At 55.9% G+C, this 19,367-nt stretch overlaps 1 protein-coding gene across 1 annotated transcript in view; it reads right to left on the reverse strand.

Annotated features, from left to right (window-relative positions):
- PPL (periplakin) overlaps nucleotides 1–19,367 on the reverse strand; it is a 32,809-nt gene that overhangs the window by 3,459 nt on the left and 9,983 nt on the right. Inside the window, exons 2-21 of the mRNA XM_004586728.4 lie at nucleotides 14,488–14,587; nucleotides 12,695–12,849; nucleotides 11,961–12,081; nucleotides 11,443–11,568; nucleotides 11,294–11,335; nucleotides 10,556–10,717; nucleotides 10,356–10,463; nucleotides 9,698–9,793; nucleotides 8,773–8,895; nucleotides 8,543–8,689; nucleotides 7,863–8,014; nucleotides 6,784–6,881; nucleotides 6,447–6,604; nucleotides 5,475–5,653; nucleotides 5,247–5,385; nucleotides 4,535–4,728; nucleotides 2,192–2,342; nucleotides 1,547–1,630; nucleotides 949–1,065; nucleotides 496–588 (exon numbers count right to left, since the gene is read on the reverse strand). Of these exons, the coding sequence (XP_004586785.2) occupies nucleotides 496–588; nucleotides 949–1,065; nucleotides 1,547–1,630; nucleotides 2,192–2,342; nucleotides 4,535–4,728; nucleotides 5,247–5,385; nucleotides 5,475–5,653; nucleotides 6,447–6,604; nucleotides 6,784–6,881; nucleotides 7,863–8,014; nucleotides 8,543–8,689; nucleotides 8,773–8,895; nucleotides 9,698–9,793; nucleotides 10,356–10,463; nucleotides 10,556–10,717; nucleotides 11,294–11,335; nucleotides 11,443–11,568; nucleotides 11,961–12,081; nucleotides 12,695–12,849; nucleotides 14,488–14,587 (2,545 nt within the window). The remainder of the gene's footprint in view (nucleotides 1–495; nucleotides 589–948; nucleotides 1,066–1,546; nucleotides 1,631–2,191; nucleotides 2,343–4,534; nucleotides 4,729–5,246; nucleotides 5,386–5,474; nucleotides 5,654–6,446; nucleotides 6,605–6,783; nucleotides 6,882–7,862; nucleotides 8,015–8,542; nucleotides 8,690–8,772; nucleotides 8,896–9,697; nucleotides 9,794–10,355; nucleotides 10,464–10,555; nucleotides 10,718–11,293; nucleotides 11,336–11,442; nucleotides 11,569–11,960; nucleotides 12,082–12,694; nucleotides 12,850–14,487; nucleotides 14,588–19,367) is intronic.

Genomic DNA, 19,367 nt, shown 5'->3' on the forward strand with positions numbered 1-19,367 from the left:
CCTACGGGGGCCTGAGTCACCTGAGAGTAGGTCAGACTGCTTGTCTACTGGTGCCCAAGGGACTCTCGGTGCTGGTTCATATGTCCTCTGGGATTACTACTGCTTTACAACTGCAGGAGGAGGGGTGCGAGACCACAGCCTCCTGGCTCTGATCCTGCACCCAAGGCTTCTTCCTTGAAGAGGGCAGCTTTGCCGGCTTGCAGCAGCTGTTTGCCACAGTGAGGGATAGGCCCTCGTGTCTCACTCACACTGCAGGAGACATCCTTTTGCTTTCAGTTTCTTGCTGTGACAGCACCATCATGTACATTATGGGTGCTCAGAGGCATTCAGCAAATGTTTGCTGTACTGAACGTGTAAGTTAACCATCCTCGTGTCAGTATGAGTGTTAGCACCACTCAGGAATGGGAGTACGGAACTGCCCATCACTTCCTAAGTTATTCCTCTGAGACAGCTGTGAGAGTTATTTCTGGTCAATTTCTTTGTGAGATCACTTACCTGTCTCAGGAGATGGAGTGCAAACTCCAGATTCTGCAGCCTCTGTCTGTTGACAGCATTAACTTCAGTGAACTTGGCCGCCAGAGCTGCTTCCTGTGGAGAAACCAGCCAACATGCAGTCAGTAGGCTGAGCAGGACGGTGCTAGTGCTTGGGCATGGTTTTTACAAAATTGGGGGAGGGATGAGGAGGTTGTATGACTGGCAGAGAGCGAGTCAGATTCGGGGTCACAGGATCTAGGTTGCAGCCCCCAAGCCACTGGCCCTGAGTAGGCCTTGACCTCTGTAAGCCTTTCCACTGTGTGGCTGAGGAGCTGACCTGTGTGCCCACAGGGGAGCCAGGTGCAAACTAGCACCACAGCTGCAGCCCAGGAGGGTGCATCCGGGCTTTCACCCATCGTGCGGGCCCCGTGCTGCTCTCTGCCTCCTCTCTGGAAGGCCTGGCACTGAGCTCACCTCTTCCTTCACTTTGGCAGCAGGAGACTGGAGCCTGGCCCTCTTGCTCACGTGGCTGTTCCTCCCATTCTCCAGGTCCAAGAGGGACCTGAGCTTCTCTGTTTCTAGCTCATAGTCCTGGGAGAAAGAGAGAGATGCAGCAGGGGCACATAAGAGCGACTGAGATGTATGTATGTCCCCTCTTACTGACCTGGGCTGGCTCTGGCCAGGCGCTGCAAGCCCTTTCTTACTGCTGTGTCCTAGACGACAGGCAGGAGGGAAGAACCACCGAGAGAACCACAGTATGCAGCCACATCACCGGACAGCATACATGCAACTACCGCTTGGTCCCCTCCACCTTGTGCAGGCACCTGCAGTCCGTGTTTCACACAGGTGTTCATCCTGCCTTGTCTGTAGTCTGGCCCCCAAAGTTAGCTGTGCCCAGAGGCACCTTGAGGATGCTCAGTGCTGGCACCACACTATTGCCCAGCAGGCCCTGTCAGTCTACATGTCCCCCAGGAATGCCTGAGGACGATAAGTCCTGGGGGATATGGAGGGAAGGATGAAGCTCCTGGGTCTGGCTCCCTGTGTCCTCTGGACAGAAGCTGGTGGCGCTCACCTTTACAGCTTGCTGGTACTGCTGTGAAGCGGCATAGACCTTCTGTACTTCCTGTTCCCTGCTTGCAATCTCATCTAACAGGTTCTGTAAAACAACAGGAATTCTTCAATTCCAAAGCCCTGCAGTCCCAGGAGACTTCCTTGAATACACCTGCTCATCACTAAAGGCAGTGCCAGGACTCGGGAGAGAGGGCCAGGAAACAACAAACGTTCATTGAGTGCTTTGAAACACCAGCTGCTGATCTGATACCTCAGATGATCTCATCTCGTTTTCACTGCATCACGTGGGTAGCAGGGATTCAAGTAGCTGAGCCCTCAGCCGCTGCCTCCCATCCTGTGTGTTAGCAGGAAGCTGTACGGAAGCTGGGACTCAGGTAGGATGTGAGCAACCCAACAGCATCCTGACTCCTGCACTGAGATTTGTACCTCGGCTTGTGGGTTCCCAAGGGGCTGGTCTCTGGCCCCAGGGCACTGCTTGGAACTGAGGGGGGCAGGAGAATGCTAGAGTTGGGGGACAAAGGACACCTCCTATGCTGCTATCAAGGTGCGGGACTCGGCTGGGCTGCTGAGGGCCAGGAAGATGGTGCTGACAGGCCTTCCTCCCCAGCAGGGGGCTGCTGGCCTCTGGAAGCAGCAGCTCGCTCACCTTCTGGTTCTTCAATTTGGTCTCCATCTGGCTCAGGCTGTCTGTCTCCTGAGGCTCATAACAGGGGATACTGTTCAGGAAGTGGAGCACGTGGTTGTAGCCGCGATGGAACTCGTCATAGGCAGCCTGGGCTCCCTGTAGGCTCTGGACCCTGCAGAGAGGCACAGGGGTGGCAGTGGGCTGCAATTAGAAAAAAGCTAAGCCCTCACCAGTCAGGGCAGGGAGCTCACTGCAAGCTGGGTGGAGGGTGAGAACAGGGTTCCTGCTGCAAGCTGCCTGGACGTTCCAGCACGGCCAGAGCAGAGCCCACAGCGGATGTCACCAACTCCTGTGAACTCACTGGAGGCAGTACCGAGAAACTACACAGTATCACAGGCTTACATCAGAAAAGAGAAAATGTGAACGCATAAGTCTAAGCCTCACCTTAAGGGAGAAATGTGAACCTGGCACTAAGCAGAAGGAAATGAGCAGTAAAGAACCTGTCAACTGAGTAGGAAACAGGAGAGGAAAACCAGAAAAAGTTGGCCCTCTGAAATAAGCTGAGGGTTAAAGAAGATGCTGCTTCAGGAATCAAGAGGGCATAACTTCAAATCCTGTGGGCGTTCAAAGGCACAGTACCAGGGTCAGTGCAGTGGGTCAACGGGGTAACCAGCCTGTAAATCAGCATCCCCTAAGGACACCAGTTCATGTCGCGGCTGCTCCACTTGCTCCCAGCTCCCCGCTAATGCCCTTGAGGAGCAGCAGAGGATGCCCCAAAGCCTTGGAACCCTGTGCCCATGTGAGAGATCTGGAAGAAACTCTTGGCTTCAGATTGGCTCAGCTCCAGCTGTTGTGGTCACCACTTTGGGAGTAAGCCAGTGGATGGAGGGTCTTTCTGTCTTTCCTCTCTGTAAATCTGATTTTCCAGGAAAAGTAAATAAATTTTTTTTAGACTTTTTATTGGAAAGGCATATTAACAGAAGGAAAGACCGAGAAAAGGGTCTTCCTTCTGCTGGTTTACTCCCTAAATGTTTACAATGGCCAGAGCTGAGCCGATCTGAAGCCAAGACCCTCCTCTGGGCCTTCCACATGGGCACGGGGTCTCAAAGCTTCAGGCTGTCTTCCACTGTTTTCCTAAGCCACAAGCAGGGAGCCAGAGGGAAAGTGGAGCAGCCAGGACACAAACCAGAGCCCATACAGGATCCCAGCACATGTAAAGCGAGAACTGCAGCCACTAGGCTATTGCGCTGGCCCTCAATAAAAATAAATCTTTGAAAAAAAACACACAAGCAGGTACAGTACCAATCAAGTCATCAGCTTAGCTGAAATGGACAGAGACACAAACTGCAATGATAGAAGAGCTGACCTGGAGGCCTGGTGCAGTAGTCTAGCTGCTACAAGTCCTTGCCTTGAATACACCAGTTCTATTCCTGGCAGCTTTGCTTCCCTTCCAGCTCCCTACCTGTGGCCTGGGAGGCCGTGAAGGATGGCCCAAAGCCTTGTGACCCTGCGCCCGTGTGGGAGATCTGAAAGAAGCTCTGGGCTCCTGGCTTAGGGTCAGCTCAGCTCTCATCGTTGCAGCCACCTGGGGAGTGAGTCAGTGGAGGGACAATCTTCCTCTCTGTCTCTCCTCCTCTATATATATCTGACTTTCAATATAAATAAATCTTTAAAAGAAGAGTTGACCTGGGATGGTATTGTAGCACAGCGGGTTAAGCCACTGGCATCCCACATTAGAGCAAAGTTCCCTGCCAGCACACCTGGGAAAGTAGATGACCCGACAGCGTGGGCTCCTGCCACCCATGGTATGCAAAACCCCAACAGAATTCTAGGCTTCTGACTTCAGCCCAGACCAGCCTCGCACGTCAGTGGCCATTTGAGGAGAGGATCAGCAGATGGAAGATCTCTTTAACTGCTCCTTCTGTGTCACTCTGCCTTTCAAATAAAATTGAAGTGGTCAGAATAGTTCAGCACTGAAGCTGCATGTTGTTTAAGAAAGAAAAAAACACACAATAACAAAAGCTCAGGCCCAGATAGTGAGGTCTACCAAGCATTTAAGAAAGAAAGGGGAAAAAGTTTACAGAGACTTAGGAAAGAAGAGGCAGTAGTGCTCACTGACGAAAGATGCCTGATGACACAGCCCAGTGTGCTGTGCTATCAGGCATTGCCGCTGCCTGTACTCGGCTTATGTCACTCTTGAAAGGACACACAAGTAGTAACAGTTATTTACCTTGGGAAACAAATGCTGGTCTTGGAGCCACAAACTTCGAGTTTCTAACTTCACACATAACCAAATTCTAAAATGGAATTTGATCCTTAACGTTCAGTGGCCTCAGTGGGTCCCAGTGCAGTGGCGCGCCTCACCTGCTCTCCACCTGCTGGCGCAGGTTGTCAAAGCGCTGGCCCAGCTTGTGCACTTCAGCCTCCTGGCGCTCCAGGTCTGGGCAGTGCTCCTGGAAGCGGCTGGCCAGGGAGCTGGCGCACTGCTTGGCCTCCTGTAGGTTCTGCTGCACCTCACCCAGCAGGGCCTCCTGGGCTGGCAGTTCAGAGGCCAGGGCCTGTGGAGCAGGGCAGACAGCAGCGCTGTGGCCAGAGCTTGTAGGAGCCAAGTGGTACCACTGAAGTGTCTGGGCCACTGCGCTGGGAAGGGGTCACTTTTTGGAGGAGGGAGGACTGGGCCTCTGCCTTTGTCTCATTACAAGCACCCTGAAAACTGATTTATAAACCACACAGCCAGCAGCATGCATCCTGGGCTGGTATGACACCTGTTAGGCCTTGAGCAGAGTGGGGAGACCGCATGAATATGGGCCTGCCTTAGCTAAAGAGGCCAGGGGTGGGAGACAGCTGCTCCTCAGGGCCAGTTCACTTACCTCTGGGTTTCAGGCCCACAAGAGACACTGCTGGAAGCCCTTGGTGTCCATGCACTCAGTTTTCAAACTGGCACATGAACCTGCCCTGAACACACAGTCCTAGCAGTGTCCACCAGCTACGGCAACAGCTAAGAATCCCAAGACTGGCTGCTGGGGGTGTCTCGCCATGCTGGGGCCAAGCTCAGCTCAGAATACCCCACACTCACCACCAGCTCCTGCCGTTTGCTGTCGAGGATGGGGCCACTCTCAGGCACTGTGTCCTCCTGGCTGAGCCGCTCCTCCTGCGTGGCCAGCAGCTCCAGACCCTGCTGCAGGCTCTGCTCCAGGCGATTGGCCACCATGACCCTGAGGATGAACACCGGTAGGGAGTCAGGAGGTACTGCTGGGCCCCTCCCACCCTAACCTGACCTCTCCACTGCCCACCCATCACCCACTTCTCCTGGGCCGAGTCCAGCAGCTGCACCAGGCGCTCATATTTCCGGTTGGTGTCCTCCACCCGGGTCCTCAGCAGGGGTGTGGTGCCACTGCCTGGGAGGGCCTGGATGAAAGCTTCACACTCAGCCATGCTGCGTGTCTTCTCAGGCTCGATACGCTGCATCTGCTCGGTAATGCCCTGTGGGGACCAGAACCCATCAGGTCAGCTGCAGCTCAGCAGCCCCATGTTTCAGGGTACCAGTGCTGCGATGTGCAATGTGAGTCAGCACTCAGGGAAGCCTTGTGCAGCTGGCTTGTCTTGGCTGGCATGCCTGATGTTCCGCATTGCTGGGGTGACCCCACAGGCAGACATCACACTCCCCGTTCTCAGGTTGGGGGCACTGCAACTTTGAGCAGCTCAGGAAAGGGAGTGGCAGGGTCAGGCCGGGAGCCTCCCATGGGACCCTGGATACCCAGGGGCTGCAGCAGGCTCTGTCACAGAATAGGAGCAGTAATGTCTCCCATGGAGGCCACAGGAAGTCATGCTTGGAAACAGCAGGTGAAGGGTATTGGGCACCTACCAGGGCTACATATATGCCACTTTGTTTTCCACAGCAGGGGCCAGCTAAGGGCTTCCGTGACATGCTGGAGCCCCAGAGCCCAGTGCTGCCTGGCTCACTGTGCTGGTGTGATGCTACTCCAGTCACAGTGGCCACATCATTGCTGCTACATGCCAGAGGCCAGGTCCTGGGTAGGTGCTGCTAGAGGTTTGCCAGCTGCCACCTAGGCATGTGTCTGAGGGACACCTTCTCAAAGGCCTGATCTTGGTGGGATAGGAATGTGCCTGCTGTACTAGCTCAGGATCTGGTTACACAGCCTGGCTACTTGGACCAAGCACCTGCAGAGACCATCCCAAGATCACATGGGTCAGACAGAAGGTGACCAGGGACCCCAGGGAGTCAAGCACAACCCGTGCCCCAGCTTGGCAGGACCTTGAGCTCCTTGGCCCGCTCGGCGCTGTCCTGCACAGCCCGGCCCTGCTCCAGCGGTGGCCGCAAGATGCCCGTGATGGCCTTCTCCTGCCGCTCCAGGTCACGGGCCACCTTGTCCAAGCCGGCTAGCAGCTGCCGCCCCTGCAGGTCCGAGGCATCTGCCAGGGAAGGACACAGGTCCCAATGAGGCTTGGGAGGGGTGTGACATTGAGGGGCACAGGAGGCCAGAGGGGACCACTGGGTGGGCTGCCTCCCCTGTCCCTCCAGTGCCCGGCCCTTGTTCTCCCATCCAAAGATGCCAGATGCAGCTCTTCCTCCATGGGCCCCCAGCACCCACCTCCAGGGTTCTCTGCCTTCAGCACTTCGTGCCGCTGCTGCAGTGCGTGTTTGGTCCCAGCCGCCTTCTGCCGCACACTCCGGTACTGGCTGCCCAGGCTGAGAGAACGAGAATACGAGCGAGCTGGGCCCGGATGCAGCTCACTGCCATTTCCCTCTGCCCACAGAGGTGAGACTCGGACCCTGCCGAGTCAACATCCCAAAGGAGCCAAGAACCTCGGCAGGTTGCCCGGTAAAGTTGGAGGTGTGATATGGATGGCCAAGGCCTACTGCGACCTCGCTGGCTTTCTCTGCTCTTGGTGTCAGAAGCTCCACCCCCAATGAGGCCAGAACTGCCTCTCCTTGCTGGAGAGCAGGCAGGCTACCCACAATGAACTATCAGCTCAGCTTGTTGCTGTTCCCCACCAAGGTGTTAGCTCTGAGGCAACAGTACATAATAAGTACATACTAAGACACATAAAGGAAGGCATTTTCCTGCACCATTCACTCATTTCTCAAGAGTATTCAGGTAGTGGCTAAAAGTCCCCGCCTTGCATATGGGTGCCAGTCTGTGTCCCTGTTGTTCCACTTCCCAACCAGCTCCCTGCTTTTGGGCTGGGAAAGCAGCAGAGAACAGCCCAAAGTCTTGGGACCCCGCATCCACGTGGGAGACCCAGAAGCAGCTCCTGGCTTCTGGCTTTGGATCAGCTCAACTGCAGTCATTGCAGCTACTTGGGGAGTGAACCAGCAGATGAACGATCTTTCTCTGTCTCACCTTCTCTCTGTAAATCTGACTTTCCAATAAAAATAAATAAATCTTAAACAAAAAAAGTTCTCAGGTGCCTACTTGCACCAAGAACCGAACTTGGTCCCACAGATGCAAAGTTCTTTAAGCCCAGGCACAACCAGACAGCTGTACCTAAATCCTTTGAATCAACAGCAGTGCCCATGGTGGCAGCAGCAGCTGTGTGAGATTTAAGCAGAGGGGTGGGGACAGGAGCCAAAGCCTCCAGTTGAAGGCCAGAGTTGCTGGACAGGTCAGGGATGCTCATGGTCCTGATGCTATGTATGGGGGCCTGGTCCCTCCTTCAGTCTGCATACCTGTCAGCCAGGGCCAGGGCCTCGGGGTCCATGGGTGGGATCATGAAGCAGACGGCCGGGGCGGTCAGCTTGTTCCCAGCCCCATCCAGGAGCTCCCAGCTCTCACCATTGTTCTTCTGCAGAGTGTAGCTGTAGCCACGAGAGATGGGGCCCTGGCCAAGGCAGGCCAGACAGTCAGTATGCAGTCATCTGCCCTGTTAACCTAACTCTAGCCTTGGGGAGACCTGGCCCATCTCCTCAGTCCTCCCTGAGATGTTCCACACCACAGCAGAGAGGCCCAGCATGTAGGAGACATGAGTTGGACTACTGGCCTAGCAGCCCACTTCTATTTCCTAGAGGGAACCAGCCTTTCCCATTCCTAATCTCTAACCAGGCATGTGACCCAGGATTAGCCAATGGGAGGCTGGCATTCTAGTCATAGTGATTGGTTTGGGGTAGACACCTGCCTCACTGTGAACCAGTAAGAGCCTTCCCTGAGACCTGCTGCTGGAATGACTGGGGTTATTTAGCTGGTAGAATATGAACAGCGGACCCAGGGTAGGGCCATTGGGTGGGGAAGTGATGCCCATCACTGGCAAAGATGCCCCCAAGATCCTGACAACACTGCATAGGGCCCTGGCTCCAGCTGCGTTACGCTCTAGTACTGGCCAGTGACACAGGCTGCCTGCTGCCCAGCTCACCTGGTCGCCCTCAAAGTCACACAGTGCCTCCACAGGGATGGGCTTGAGTGGCGTCTCCCGGCGGTACTTGAGAGGGACTACCTGCTGCCCTCGCTTCTGCAGTCCCCGTACCACGTCCTCATACTTGTCCAGAGCCTTCTCTTGGTCCTGTGGGGACCCGGATAGGCCGGTGTGGTGAGACCTCCAGGCCATGGTCCCAATGGGAGGGGCCCTGCCAGGCTGTCACTCACATCCAGCTCCCGCAGCAGCAGCTCAATCTGATACCGGTCCTTGAAGTCTGGGCTGTACTTCTGGTCCAGGTCGGAATCCACCTTGCCTAGCAGCTCCTGGGCGTCTTTCACATCTTTGTGGAACTGGAACAGGGTAGGGGGCCCTATCAGACAGGAAGCCACCACCAGCACCCGGGCTGGGCTTGTGGCTCCAAGCTCCTGGGGGCCCCAACAGACCGAGGCTTCCCAGTACAGTACAGCACACACACACCCTCCCAGGCCAGCACCAGTACACACACACACCCCCTCCTGCGCCTATAAATCTTGGACAGGAAGTCCTGGTTCTCTCTCACTCCACTCCTCTCTGTGCAGTCATGCACTGCACCCTGAGGTTTGGGTCATGCCGGGACCACAGGTGTGAAAGAGTCCCATAGGCTACATCACTGGTGACATCATGGCCACTCAAGGCCATACTGTGATGGCCTACACACAGTGCTCCAGAGAGGCCTCCATTGTTAACAAGTGTGTGACCGTTCTTTCATCCTGAGCCATGATACAACCCTTCCCTCTTTGTTCTAGACAATTCTCGGGCCCAGCACAATGGCTCAATTGGCTAATCTCCTTGTGTTCCAGCTGCTTCACTTCCCATCCAGCTCCCTGTTTGTGGCTTGGGAAGGCAGTAGAGGATGGGCATGAACCACTGCCCATATGGGATCCTGGTTCAAACAAGGGAAAGATGTTAGCCACTAGTCTATCATGCCAGACCCAAAATGAATCTTCTTTAAAAATTTTCTTCAGCCTACTCTCTCAAGTCAATTTGTTGTTGAGGTCCAGGCAGACCTAAAGACACCGTGAGAGGCAAGGGCATCGTGACCTGGGAAGGGAACCCCACAAGGGCACGAGCACTCCCCTGCATGGTGGCCCTGGCCCTGGCATTGGCAGGTACCTGGTGGTAGTCCTCCATGTACTTGAGGTGACTTTCCTCGCAGATGAGCAGGTTCAAATACTCTTTCCAGTCTGCATGCACGGCCTCCATGTGAGCCTGCCAGGGGAAGGAGCGGCAGGTCACTGGGAGCCAAGCCCCTGGGGCACCAAGGGGTCAGCAAACGCTCCTGGTGTAGCACTGCTTGGCGGTGGGAGTTGGAAGAGAGGAGCCATGTTGGGGAGCCCAGTGGCCATACCCTGGATGGTAACATAAGGAGGGAGTGTGTCTACCCCAAGTGTGACCTGGAAAATTGGGCCTTTGAAGATGTCATTGGGGATCTCGGGGTGAAACATCCTCAAGTTAGGGTGGGCCTGGTGCCCTCAGAAGTGTAGCCAGAGGTCAAGAGCCGGAGGCAGAGAGGCAGTGAGGTAGCTGCCAGCCACTGACGGGGGAAGGCACTGGGGCCTCCACTGGAGGGGTTGGACTTCTGCCCCCTAAAACTGAGAGGATGGATGCCTGTTGAAGGGCTCTGGGGATGCTCATCTCTGGTCACAGCAGTCCCAGGCTGCTCGCTCACAGGCTTCCAGGGGTCAGGAGTCACATCAGCAGAGGAGGCAGAGTCAGGGTGATGAAGACAACAGCACACAATCCCCTCTCTGGTTTCTGGAGGCTCACGTACCTCGATGGAGTTTCGGCCGGGGTGCTCTGCAGCCAGCAGCTGGTCTCCCTCGCTGTGCAGTTTGTTGATTCTCTCCTCCTTGGCCTCCAGGTTCCGGTGGATGAAATTCTGCAGACAGGGGATTCCCCATGGTGGTGGACTCAGCACCCAGCCTGGCAGCCTAGGGCTCCCGCCATCCTGTGCAAGGCCTCAGTGCTCACCTCGTACTGGCGCCGGCGGCTGGGATAGTCCAGGTTGCGGTCGCTCCAATCATACTGCATGCGGGCCTTAGCCTGCTGGTCCAGCCAGTACAGCTCGTTGGTGCAGCGCTGCATGTAGTCTTGCAGCGAGCGCAGGTGCTGCTGCCGTGCCTCCGATGCTGCCTGTGGGACAGGGTCATGGGCAGTGCTGAGGCCTGGCCTGGCCTGACCCCCTTCCCCACTTCCTGCAGCACCAAGTCCTGATCAGCCTTCCCATCCAGGGGTGGGACAAGACTATAGACTCTAAAACTCATTGGTTTGACCAGCAGGTATGTGCTGAGAACCTGCTATGGCTGGGGTTGGGCACCAGGGACACAGCAGTGGACAAAATGAACTAAACCTTTATAGACCTCACCTTTCCCAGGAAGCCTCACTTTACCTGTCTATGAAATGGGGCTAGGGATAGTGTTGGCCCCTTGGGGCACAGAGACCAGCTGGTGTTGCTCAGTGAAGTCAGAAGTTCTGGCCTTTGCTTTTATCTTTGTGACCAGGAGGCAGAAGCCTGAGTGTTGTACTTTGCACACAGCAGGTGCTTAATAAAGGTGAGACAGGCTATGTCCCTGGATCAGAAGGCTAGGGTACGTCCTGGAGGAGACCCTGTTGACCTGTTTGAGGCGTCTGCTATACACTGCTGCCATCCAAGAGTGAGCTCTGAACCCATATCCCTACCCCGGCCCTCCAGCCCTCAGGGCTTCTCACCAGCAGCTTCTGGTACTTGGCCTGCAGTTCACTGGAGGGCTCCTGGGGACAAGACAAAAGCTCAGCTTAGGGCCAGGATGCGAGAGTGGTCCCTTGCCTCACCTCACCCACAGAGAGGAGGCCACACCACACCCACCAGACACTCCCACCTTATCTCCATCTTTGGCCAGGTGGGGCCCGATGGCCTTGACCTCATTGTGAAAGATGTTGTGTTGCTCTACTTGGCTGTCCACTAGCGGCAGGTCTGTCCCAAAGCCCTGGATGCTCAGCTTGTCCTGATGGGGTGGGGCAGAGAGCAAGGGGAGGACCTCAATTTGCAGCCCACCCATGAGCCTCGTCTCAACTCTGTCTCCTTTGGTGTCACTATAGCTTGTTGCCACACCATTCAGAGCGGGAAAGCTGCCACAGCCGTGAGCTCATCCATGGTGGGGACGGGTCAGTGAGGGCGTGGGGAGGGCACAACAGACTGGGCCTCAACCGCCCAGCACTGGGACAAGGTGTGACTGGTGGGGCTCAGGGCCCCCTCCCTACATGACCTTGGACCTAATACTCACTCCACCTCTTCCTTGGGTTCTCACTTCCCCCACTGCTGCACAACCCCTCCTGTCGAGTAGACCCGTGGGATGGGGGCACTGCCTGCACACGTGCAGCCCTGCCCAGGCCGTACCAGCTTCTCCTCTACCAGCGCTGCCCAGTTGACCTGGGGGTCAGCTTCCTTGGCTGGCAGGCTGTAGATCTGCTTGTGTTTCCCGCGCAGGTTGCTCACACGCTCCTTCAGCTGACGGATGCTGAGCAGGGTAAGGGTTTGGGGGGTAGGGGAGAGGCCGTAGGGTGAGGAGGGCTCATTGACATGGGCCCTGTCCACTCCCCCTGCCCCCTAGACCCCAGCTATGGGCTTCCTGCTCAGAGGTCTCAGACCCAGCACCTCTGGGCATCCTCCCGTCCACCCTCTTCCTGTCTACTACATCTCAACCTCTCCTCTTCTGCTTGTGCTTCCTGAGGAACCTACTGTGTGCCCAGAACAACAGAATGTACTGGAAGGAACAGGCAGTGTTGGTGCCCTCTGTAGCCTGCTGTCCGGCAAGGGCCATAAAAGTACAGGGGTCCATGGAGGTGCCAAGGGGCCCCTAGCCCTGCTGGGATTGACCCAGGCTAAGCTAAAGAACAAGCCAGAGGTCTGGGAGACATGAATGGGACACTGGGCCCTGGGGGACGTTGCCTGAAAGCCCAGCAGCCAGGCAGTACAACAGCTCTCTCATGACCACAATATCCACATCAGCGTCCAAACCTCAGCTGTTCCAGCTACAGGACAGGACTACTACTGTACCTGGCCCCCCGATTATCTGCACACCCCTGCCCAGCCCACCGCCCAGCATGGCCCAGGATGCAGAGGGGACCTACTCCTCAGCGATCATGTCCCCCTGGGGGTGCCGCATTTGTTTGGCGATGGCTGCATCTGCCTCCAGCACGTACAGCAGCTTCTCTGAGTCTGACACCTTCTGCAAGGCCACGTCCTGGTGCTCCGGCTGCTGACCCTCCTGCAGCCGGGCCAGGTCCTGTGAGGGCCACAGAGAGAAAGGGGACAGTGGTGGGACCCTGTTAGGATGGAGAGAGGCCAGCAAGTGCCCAAAGCCCTACCCTGCACCGGGCATGCAGCCCTCCCTAGCTGGCATGCCTGGTGATGACAAGGCCTGTTTGTGAGAGTCAGCGTTTGTAAAGATGGACCAAGAGAGCCGACTATGCCAAGATGGGAGGAAGGCCACACTGGTCTGTGCATTGGGGACAGGCTCACGCACAGGTCCTAAGACAGGAGGAAGCAAGGCAAGAGGCACCATGGCTGGAAGGTAGAGCCAACGAAGTGAATGGCAGTGACAGCCAGAGCAGTGGTCAGGGCACCCCAGCTGCGGCTAGGCGGTGTAGACCCAGAGCCCAGTGTGGCTCCAGAGAGGGGTCTGCAAGAACCCCATCTTGCCACTTGCGGAGTACAGTGTGCCAGGAAGATGAAGAGGGCAGTGGGTGATGGAGCCCGAGGTAGACCATGAGCAGGAAGAGGGGTGGTTGCTTGGGACAGACAAGCAACCGAGGATTGCTTATGAGCCCTGTGTCCATCTGTGTGGGGAAGAGCTGGCAATGGACAGTTAAAGACAAGTGGTGTCCACACAGGCCACACGCAGGGGGCCAAGCCGGGTACCCATCCCTACAGTTGGGAAAAGAAGACGCGTTAAGCCAGCCCAGGAGGGCTGAGGGAACCTGGCTCCCCCAGGGTGGGAAGTGAGACCCACACATCATACAGCTCCAAGCTGTCGTCCTGCCTTCAGTGCCCGCCTGCTGATTAATTACAACCCAAGCACAGGCTTCTGGGTTGTGGTAGAATCTCTTCTGCCCCATCAGCAGCGGCAGATCGCAGCAGCGACTGCAACATCAAAGATTAATCCCAGGACAGAGGAATCTGTCAATCATTAGCTCATACTCAGGTGCTCCCCAGCACTGCCACAGGTTGGGAGCGCTTGAGGGTTCAAAGACAGCAGGGAGATGGGTGAGCAGAGGGGCTGCTTCCAGACAACTACCATGGGACAGGCTCCCAGGGAACTCCTGGGAAATGTCCATGGCCTTGCCTGGGCACTCCAGGCGGGGAACGCCGGCCCACGGGCCACAGAAGGCCCCTGACATCACTTCGTCTCGCCCTACCGAGGCAGGACTCGAAAATCAATCAATAGCAGACTGATCTTTAAGCTGATCACTTGGCAAGACCCATGAATGATATTGCAAATACCCACATGGCTGCCGGCGGAAATCACTCCCACAATTACCCAAGGATGTAGAAATCAGAAAATGTAAACATTTCCTTCTTAAAAAAATGTATTTTTTATTTGAGAGGCAGAGAGACCTCCCTGACACTGCTTCACTCGCCAGATGCCCATGTGAGAGTTGGCAGTCGAAGCCAGGACCTGGAACTCCATCCAGGTCTCTCACATGGGTGGCAGGGAACCGACTACTTGAGCCATTGCCACTGCCTCTGAGGCATTGCAGCTGCCCACAGCTGCCCTCCGCCCTAGCCACGACTGTGCAAGTATGCAGAGGTGTGGCTCCTGGGAGGTAGTGGCAGCACTGCCCTTGGGCATCAGCCAAGTCCTGGTCCGAGCGGGGCTGGCAGCCCAGGGTAGGGAAGGGCTAGCCGGGCTGCGGGCACTCACACTCTGCATCTTGGCCTCGGTGTCCACGATGTTCTTCTCCACCTGGTCAGCATTTTTCTGCAGCTGCTCGATCAGCTCTGACAGCTCCTTGTTGGAGATGCTGAGGGAGGAAGGCGTGGGTGTGTGGGTACAGGGTCAGGAACAGGGTCGCATCTCCACCGGTACCCCGCACTGCCAGGCTGTCCCTGCCCCCAGACTCTGAGAGGGCGCTGTCCTCGCAGGCTGAGCCCCCATAGCCACAAATAAAGGCAGCATAGGGGTCAGGGCGGCTACTCAGACATCTCCCCCTTGAGGCCATCACGAATCATGCTGCTGTGATCCTGGGGTAGACACCCTCACTGACTGTCACACAGTGGTTTTCTTTCCATCTCCATTGCACAGCCAAGCACATGATTTTTAAAAAGTTTTATTCATTTTTATTGGAACGTCAGATATACAAAGAGGAGGACAGAGAGGAAGCTCTTTCATCCACTGATTCACTCTCCAAGCTGCCACAATGGCCAGAACTGAGCCAATCCAAAGCCAGGAGCCCGGAGCCTCTTCTGGGTCTCCCAGGTGGACGTAGGGCCCCAAGGCTTTGGGCCGTCTTTGACTGCTTTCCCAGGCCACAAGCAGAGAACTGGATGGGAAGCGGGGCTGCTGAGATTAGAACCGGTGCCCAAATGCAATCTCGGTGCATGTAAAACGAGGACTTCAGTCGTTAAGTTACCGTGCCGGGCCTGCCAAGTGCACATTCTTAGAAAAGCAGCTCACTCTCTCTGCAGCCAAAAGAAAATTGGAAGCTCTCACTGTACACAGAAATAGCACAAGCACGGTCCTGGGTCCGATCTGGACACTCAGTCACCTGCTCCCACCTCAGGTCAGAACTGCTGACCCTCCTCCTGGGCTTTCTCAGGGAGTATGAACAGGACCTGAAGTCAGAATGGCACCTCCTGGGAGGGGCAGGGAGAGCTCTGTGTAGCTTGGTCAGCTCCAACTGCCGCCCCCTGCCCTGGAAACACATCCCAGTTGTTAGGACCACAGAATCAGTTGTGGGTTTGAATCCTGGCCTATGTCTGCCACTTGCTGACTGTGCGTTGGGCCCAAGCTGCTTTGCGTCTCTGTGGCCTTGGCTTTGCTGATGGATAGCATAGCTGGGGATGCAGCAGCTTTCTGTCCATGCGGGGGCTGCTGACCAGGCACATAGTCAGCCTTTGCAAAGGCTAGCATCGGATTGTTATGGAGTCTTCTGGATCACCATCCAGTCCCTTTACTATTGCTTGTTTAAATGCAGGAAGAGAGAGACCCATGAGTCTGTGACTACAACACCTGGTTCCCCAGTCTCCCCAGAGGCTCTTCTGCAGGACTCTGTGCAGAATCCAAGCAGCCGTGCTCCCCCTGCATTCATTAAGCACCTGCTGTGTACCAGGCACAGAGCCAAATGCAGACACAGCCTCCCTCGGTCAGGCGGTGAGAACACATACCACACACAGGGAGGAAATCGGCCTTCAGTACACACCTCCCAGAGAGACAGATGGCATCCGGGATCTGAGGGTGGGGAGGAGTTTGGAGCTCCTACGTTCCCCTGAGAGAAGGCAAGACCTGGGTGTGTCCCTTGGGATGGGTCAGGTAGGACTCCTGGACATTAGGGCAGAAGGCTGGTGCCCAAAGCAGGGATCTTGGACTCACACTCTATAGCAGGAAAAGCAAGGTTCCTAGGCACCACCCAGATCCCAGGTCTCCTGAGCTGGGCCCAGGAAAATGTATTACTATTGCCCTTAATTGTGTGTGTATGTGTGTGTGTACACAAGCACTGAAGGTGTGGCTGACATGGCACAGCACACAAGGCCCAAATTCTACATAAGAGAGCTTGTTCCAGGCCAGGCCTGGCACAGGAGTGGGGAGGCCTTCAGGGAGCAAGACTCCAAGCCATGCTTTCTATAAATCTCTATGGGGCAGCCTTTCCTAGAGTGAAGTCTCAGGAACCCCAGCGATGTCTGCATGAGCCCCTTCCTAAGCTCAGGACTGAGAAGTCCTGCAGAGAGAAGCCGGTTGCAGAAGCATGACCTGGGGAAGGTGTCTGGCTGAGCGCCCACAGAAGCTCTGGCCCAGCCCTGGTCACAGTCCTACACTCCCTGTCCCCCTGTCCTGAGCAGCAACGCCTGAGCCCCACCTGCCTCTGACTCCCAGCTGCACTGCTAGGCAACTCTTCTCAGCCTGAAGCCTCATCCTAGCAGAGCACACAGCACATTGTGGATACCTGCAGGTGGGTGAGATGAGAATCTCCAACTGTGTGTGTCCAGCTCTGTCCTGCCAGCTTCCCACCCAGCCCTCTCACTGGCACTGGGCTGTCAGGCTGTCCAATGTGGGTTCACTGCCTCAGGGCCTCCCTCCACTGTGTGGTCCTGAACGACTGGCTGCCTTGTGTGTGCAAGGTCAGTCCTCAGCCTCATACTACCTCGTGTCATCCTACCCTGCCCTGAGGAAGCTGGGTAGCCTTGAGGCACTTGCCCAGGGCCACATTGATTTGATCTAGTAGTGGACTGTTGCCAAGATAGCCCCAGGGGTGACATATGGCAGACACAAGCGCAGCGTGAGCTGGTGTCACTCACTCCCTGCACATCTCCAGCTGGTGGATCGCATTATGATCTCCAATTTACAGATGTGGAGACTGAGCCCCCCCCTCTAGAGGTCAACTGTTTTTCCCAAAGCCACACAACAATGCAGTGGCACAGCTGAGACTTCAAAGCCCTTGAGCAGCTCCACATCACAGGCGTGCAGGTCTCCCAGCCTGGAGCACTTAACACATTAGCCCACCATTCAAAACTGCAGCAGCAAGGCACTTTGAAGCCCACGTGTGGCTCCAATGAAGGGAACGTACAGGGATGCCCACATCCCATACAGAGCATGGGTTCAAGTCCAGGCAGCTCCATTTCCGATCCAGCTCCCTGATTTTGCATCTGGGAAAGCAGTGGAAGGATGGTTCAAGGGCTTGAAGCCCAGTCACCCATGTGAGAAACCTGGATGGATTTAGGGTCCCTGGCTTTGCCCCCATCCTAGCCCGGCTATCATGTTCACTAGGGGAGGGAACCAGCACTTGCAAGATCTTTCCCTTTCTTTCATTTGGATTTTAAATCAATGAATCAATCTATAATCTTTAAATTCATTGATTAACCTGTTTTAAAAAGGAACAAGCCCTGATGTGCTACAGCACAGTAACTATTTTTTTTTTAAGATTTATTTATTTTTATTGGAAAGGAGAGACAGAAACAAAGATCTTTCATCTGCTGGTTCATTCCCAAAACGGCTGCAATGGCAGGAGGACGAGCCTCTTAGGCCCTCAGGCTGGTCCCACTGCAGCCTATATGGCAGTGAGGCCACGCCAGCTCCCGCCTGTAAGACGCTGGTTGATGTTCACAGAGGGCTGTTGGCCCTGCTGGGGCCTGAGCAAGCTCTCCATGGTGGACAGATGGGGAAACTAAGGCACAAAGCCATGTCATGCTGAACTGCAGCCCCTAGGGCCAGGGGAGTGGGGCTGTAATCCAGATCTCCCATGGCAATTCAGCACTTCCCCCTCTGGGTTGATTTGGGTCCCCGATCCATCCCAAAGAGTCCAGCATGTCTCCCAGATTCCAGCTGGCTGCATGCCTACTCTGTGAGAGCCACAGCCCCACAGCCCCACAGCCCCACACCAGAAGTGCAGGTTCCAGCTGGCTGCATGCCTACTCTGTGAGAGCCACAGCCCCACAGCCCCACAGCCCCACAGCCCCACACCAGAAGTGCAGGTTCCAGCTGGCTGCATGCCTACTCTGTGACAGCCACAGCCCCACAGCCCCACACCAGAAATGCAGGAATGAAGGTGGGGCAGGTGCCGCTGGGAAGGGAGGGGCACAGATCTTCGGCCAGGACGCCTGCCTGGGGAACTGGCCCAGCTGGTCCAGCTCTTCACCAGCAGGGCCCAGGCAGACAGCAAGCACCCACCGGACAAGCCAGGCGACCCACAGAAAGGAGGGGCTGAGCACCATGATGGCAGAGCACATCTGCCACCACCCCTCACCCCACACACCCAGAAGCCAACTTGGATGCACCTGAAAATGCCTCTGAAAGCATGTGGCCACACCTGCTTATTACTCAGGTGAATAAAACAGGGTCCTGGAAACAAAGCCATGTGCCCAGGGTCAGACAGGGGGCAGCCCAAGCAGGGAAGAGCCTTTGCTGTCTGCAGTCATACAGGGTTCATGTCCCAAGTGTACCAGCCAGCAGCGTGAGCCTAAAAGCCTTAGTGTCATCATCTGTGATACGGGAGCAATGCATTCTACCTCCTTGTTAAGTGGCCAGAAGGTTGGGATGGGGAGCAGATAGGAAGAGGATTGGGGTTGCTTCTGTCAAACCTGAACCAAACTGCAAAGACAACATGGGGCTCAAGGACCCAGTGAAGGGTTACAAGCAGATCTGGGAGTTCCCTGGCAGATTCGAGACAGCTTATGTTCAGAACTGCCCAGCACAAATGGGAGGTATGACCACAGGGAGCCTCACGAAACGCTGGTGTATGGACCGCCAGGCAATAACCTCTTGCGCAAGGAACTCATGGGGTTCTGTCCACAGACTTATTTCTCCCCAGAGAGCCCCTGCTTTTCTGTCTACAGTACTTGGTCATATAAAACAGGCCCCGTCCAAGAACAAGTGCTAAGAGGCACCTACCTGGTTTTGCAGAAAGACAAGGTGGCAGGGGGTCACTCCTGCCTCCAGCTTCTGGCTAGTGCAGGCCCTGGGAGGCAGCAGTGGTGGCTCAGGGAACTGGGTGCCTGGCCTGTCACTCACGCAGGAGACCTGGACGAAGTTCTCAGTCCCTGGCTCTGGCCCCTGCTGCCATGAGCACCTGGGGAGTGCAGCAGTACCTG

Source organism: Ochotona princeps, chromosome 24, assembly GCF_030435755.1.
Source record: "Ochotona princeps isolate mOchPri1 chromosome 24, mOchPri1.hap1, whole genome shotgun sequence".
In the NCBI taxonomy this organism is placed as follows: Eukaryota; Metazoa; Chordata; class Mammalia; order Lagomorpha; family Ochotonidae; genus Ochotona; species Ochotona princeps.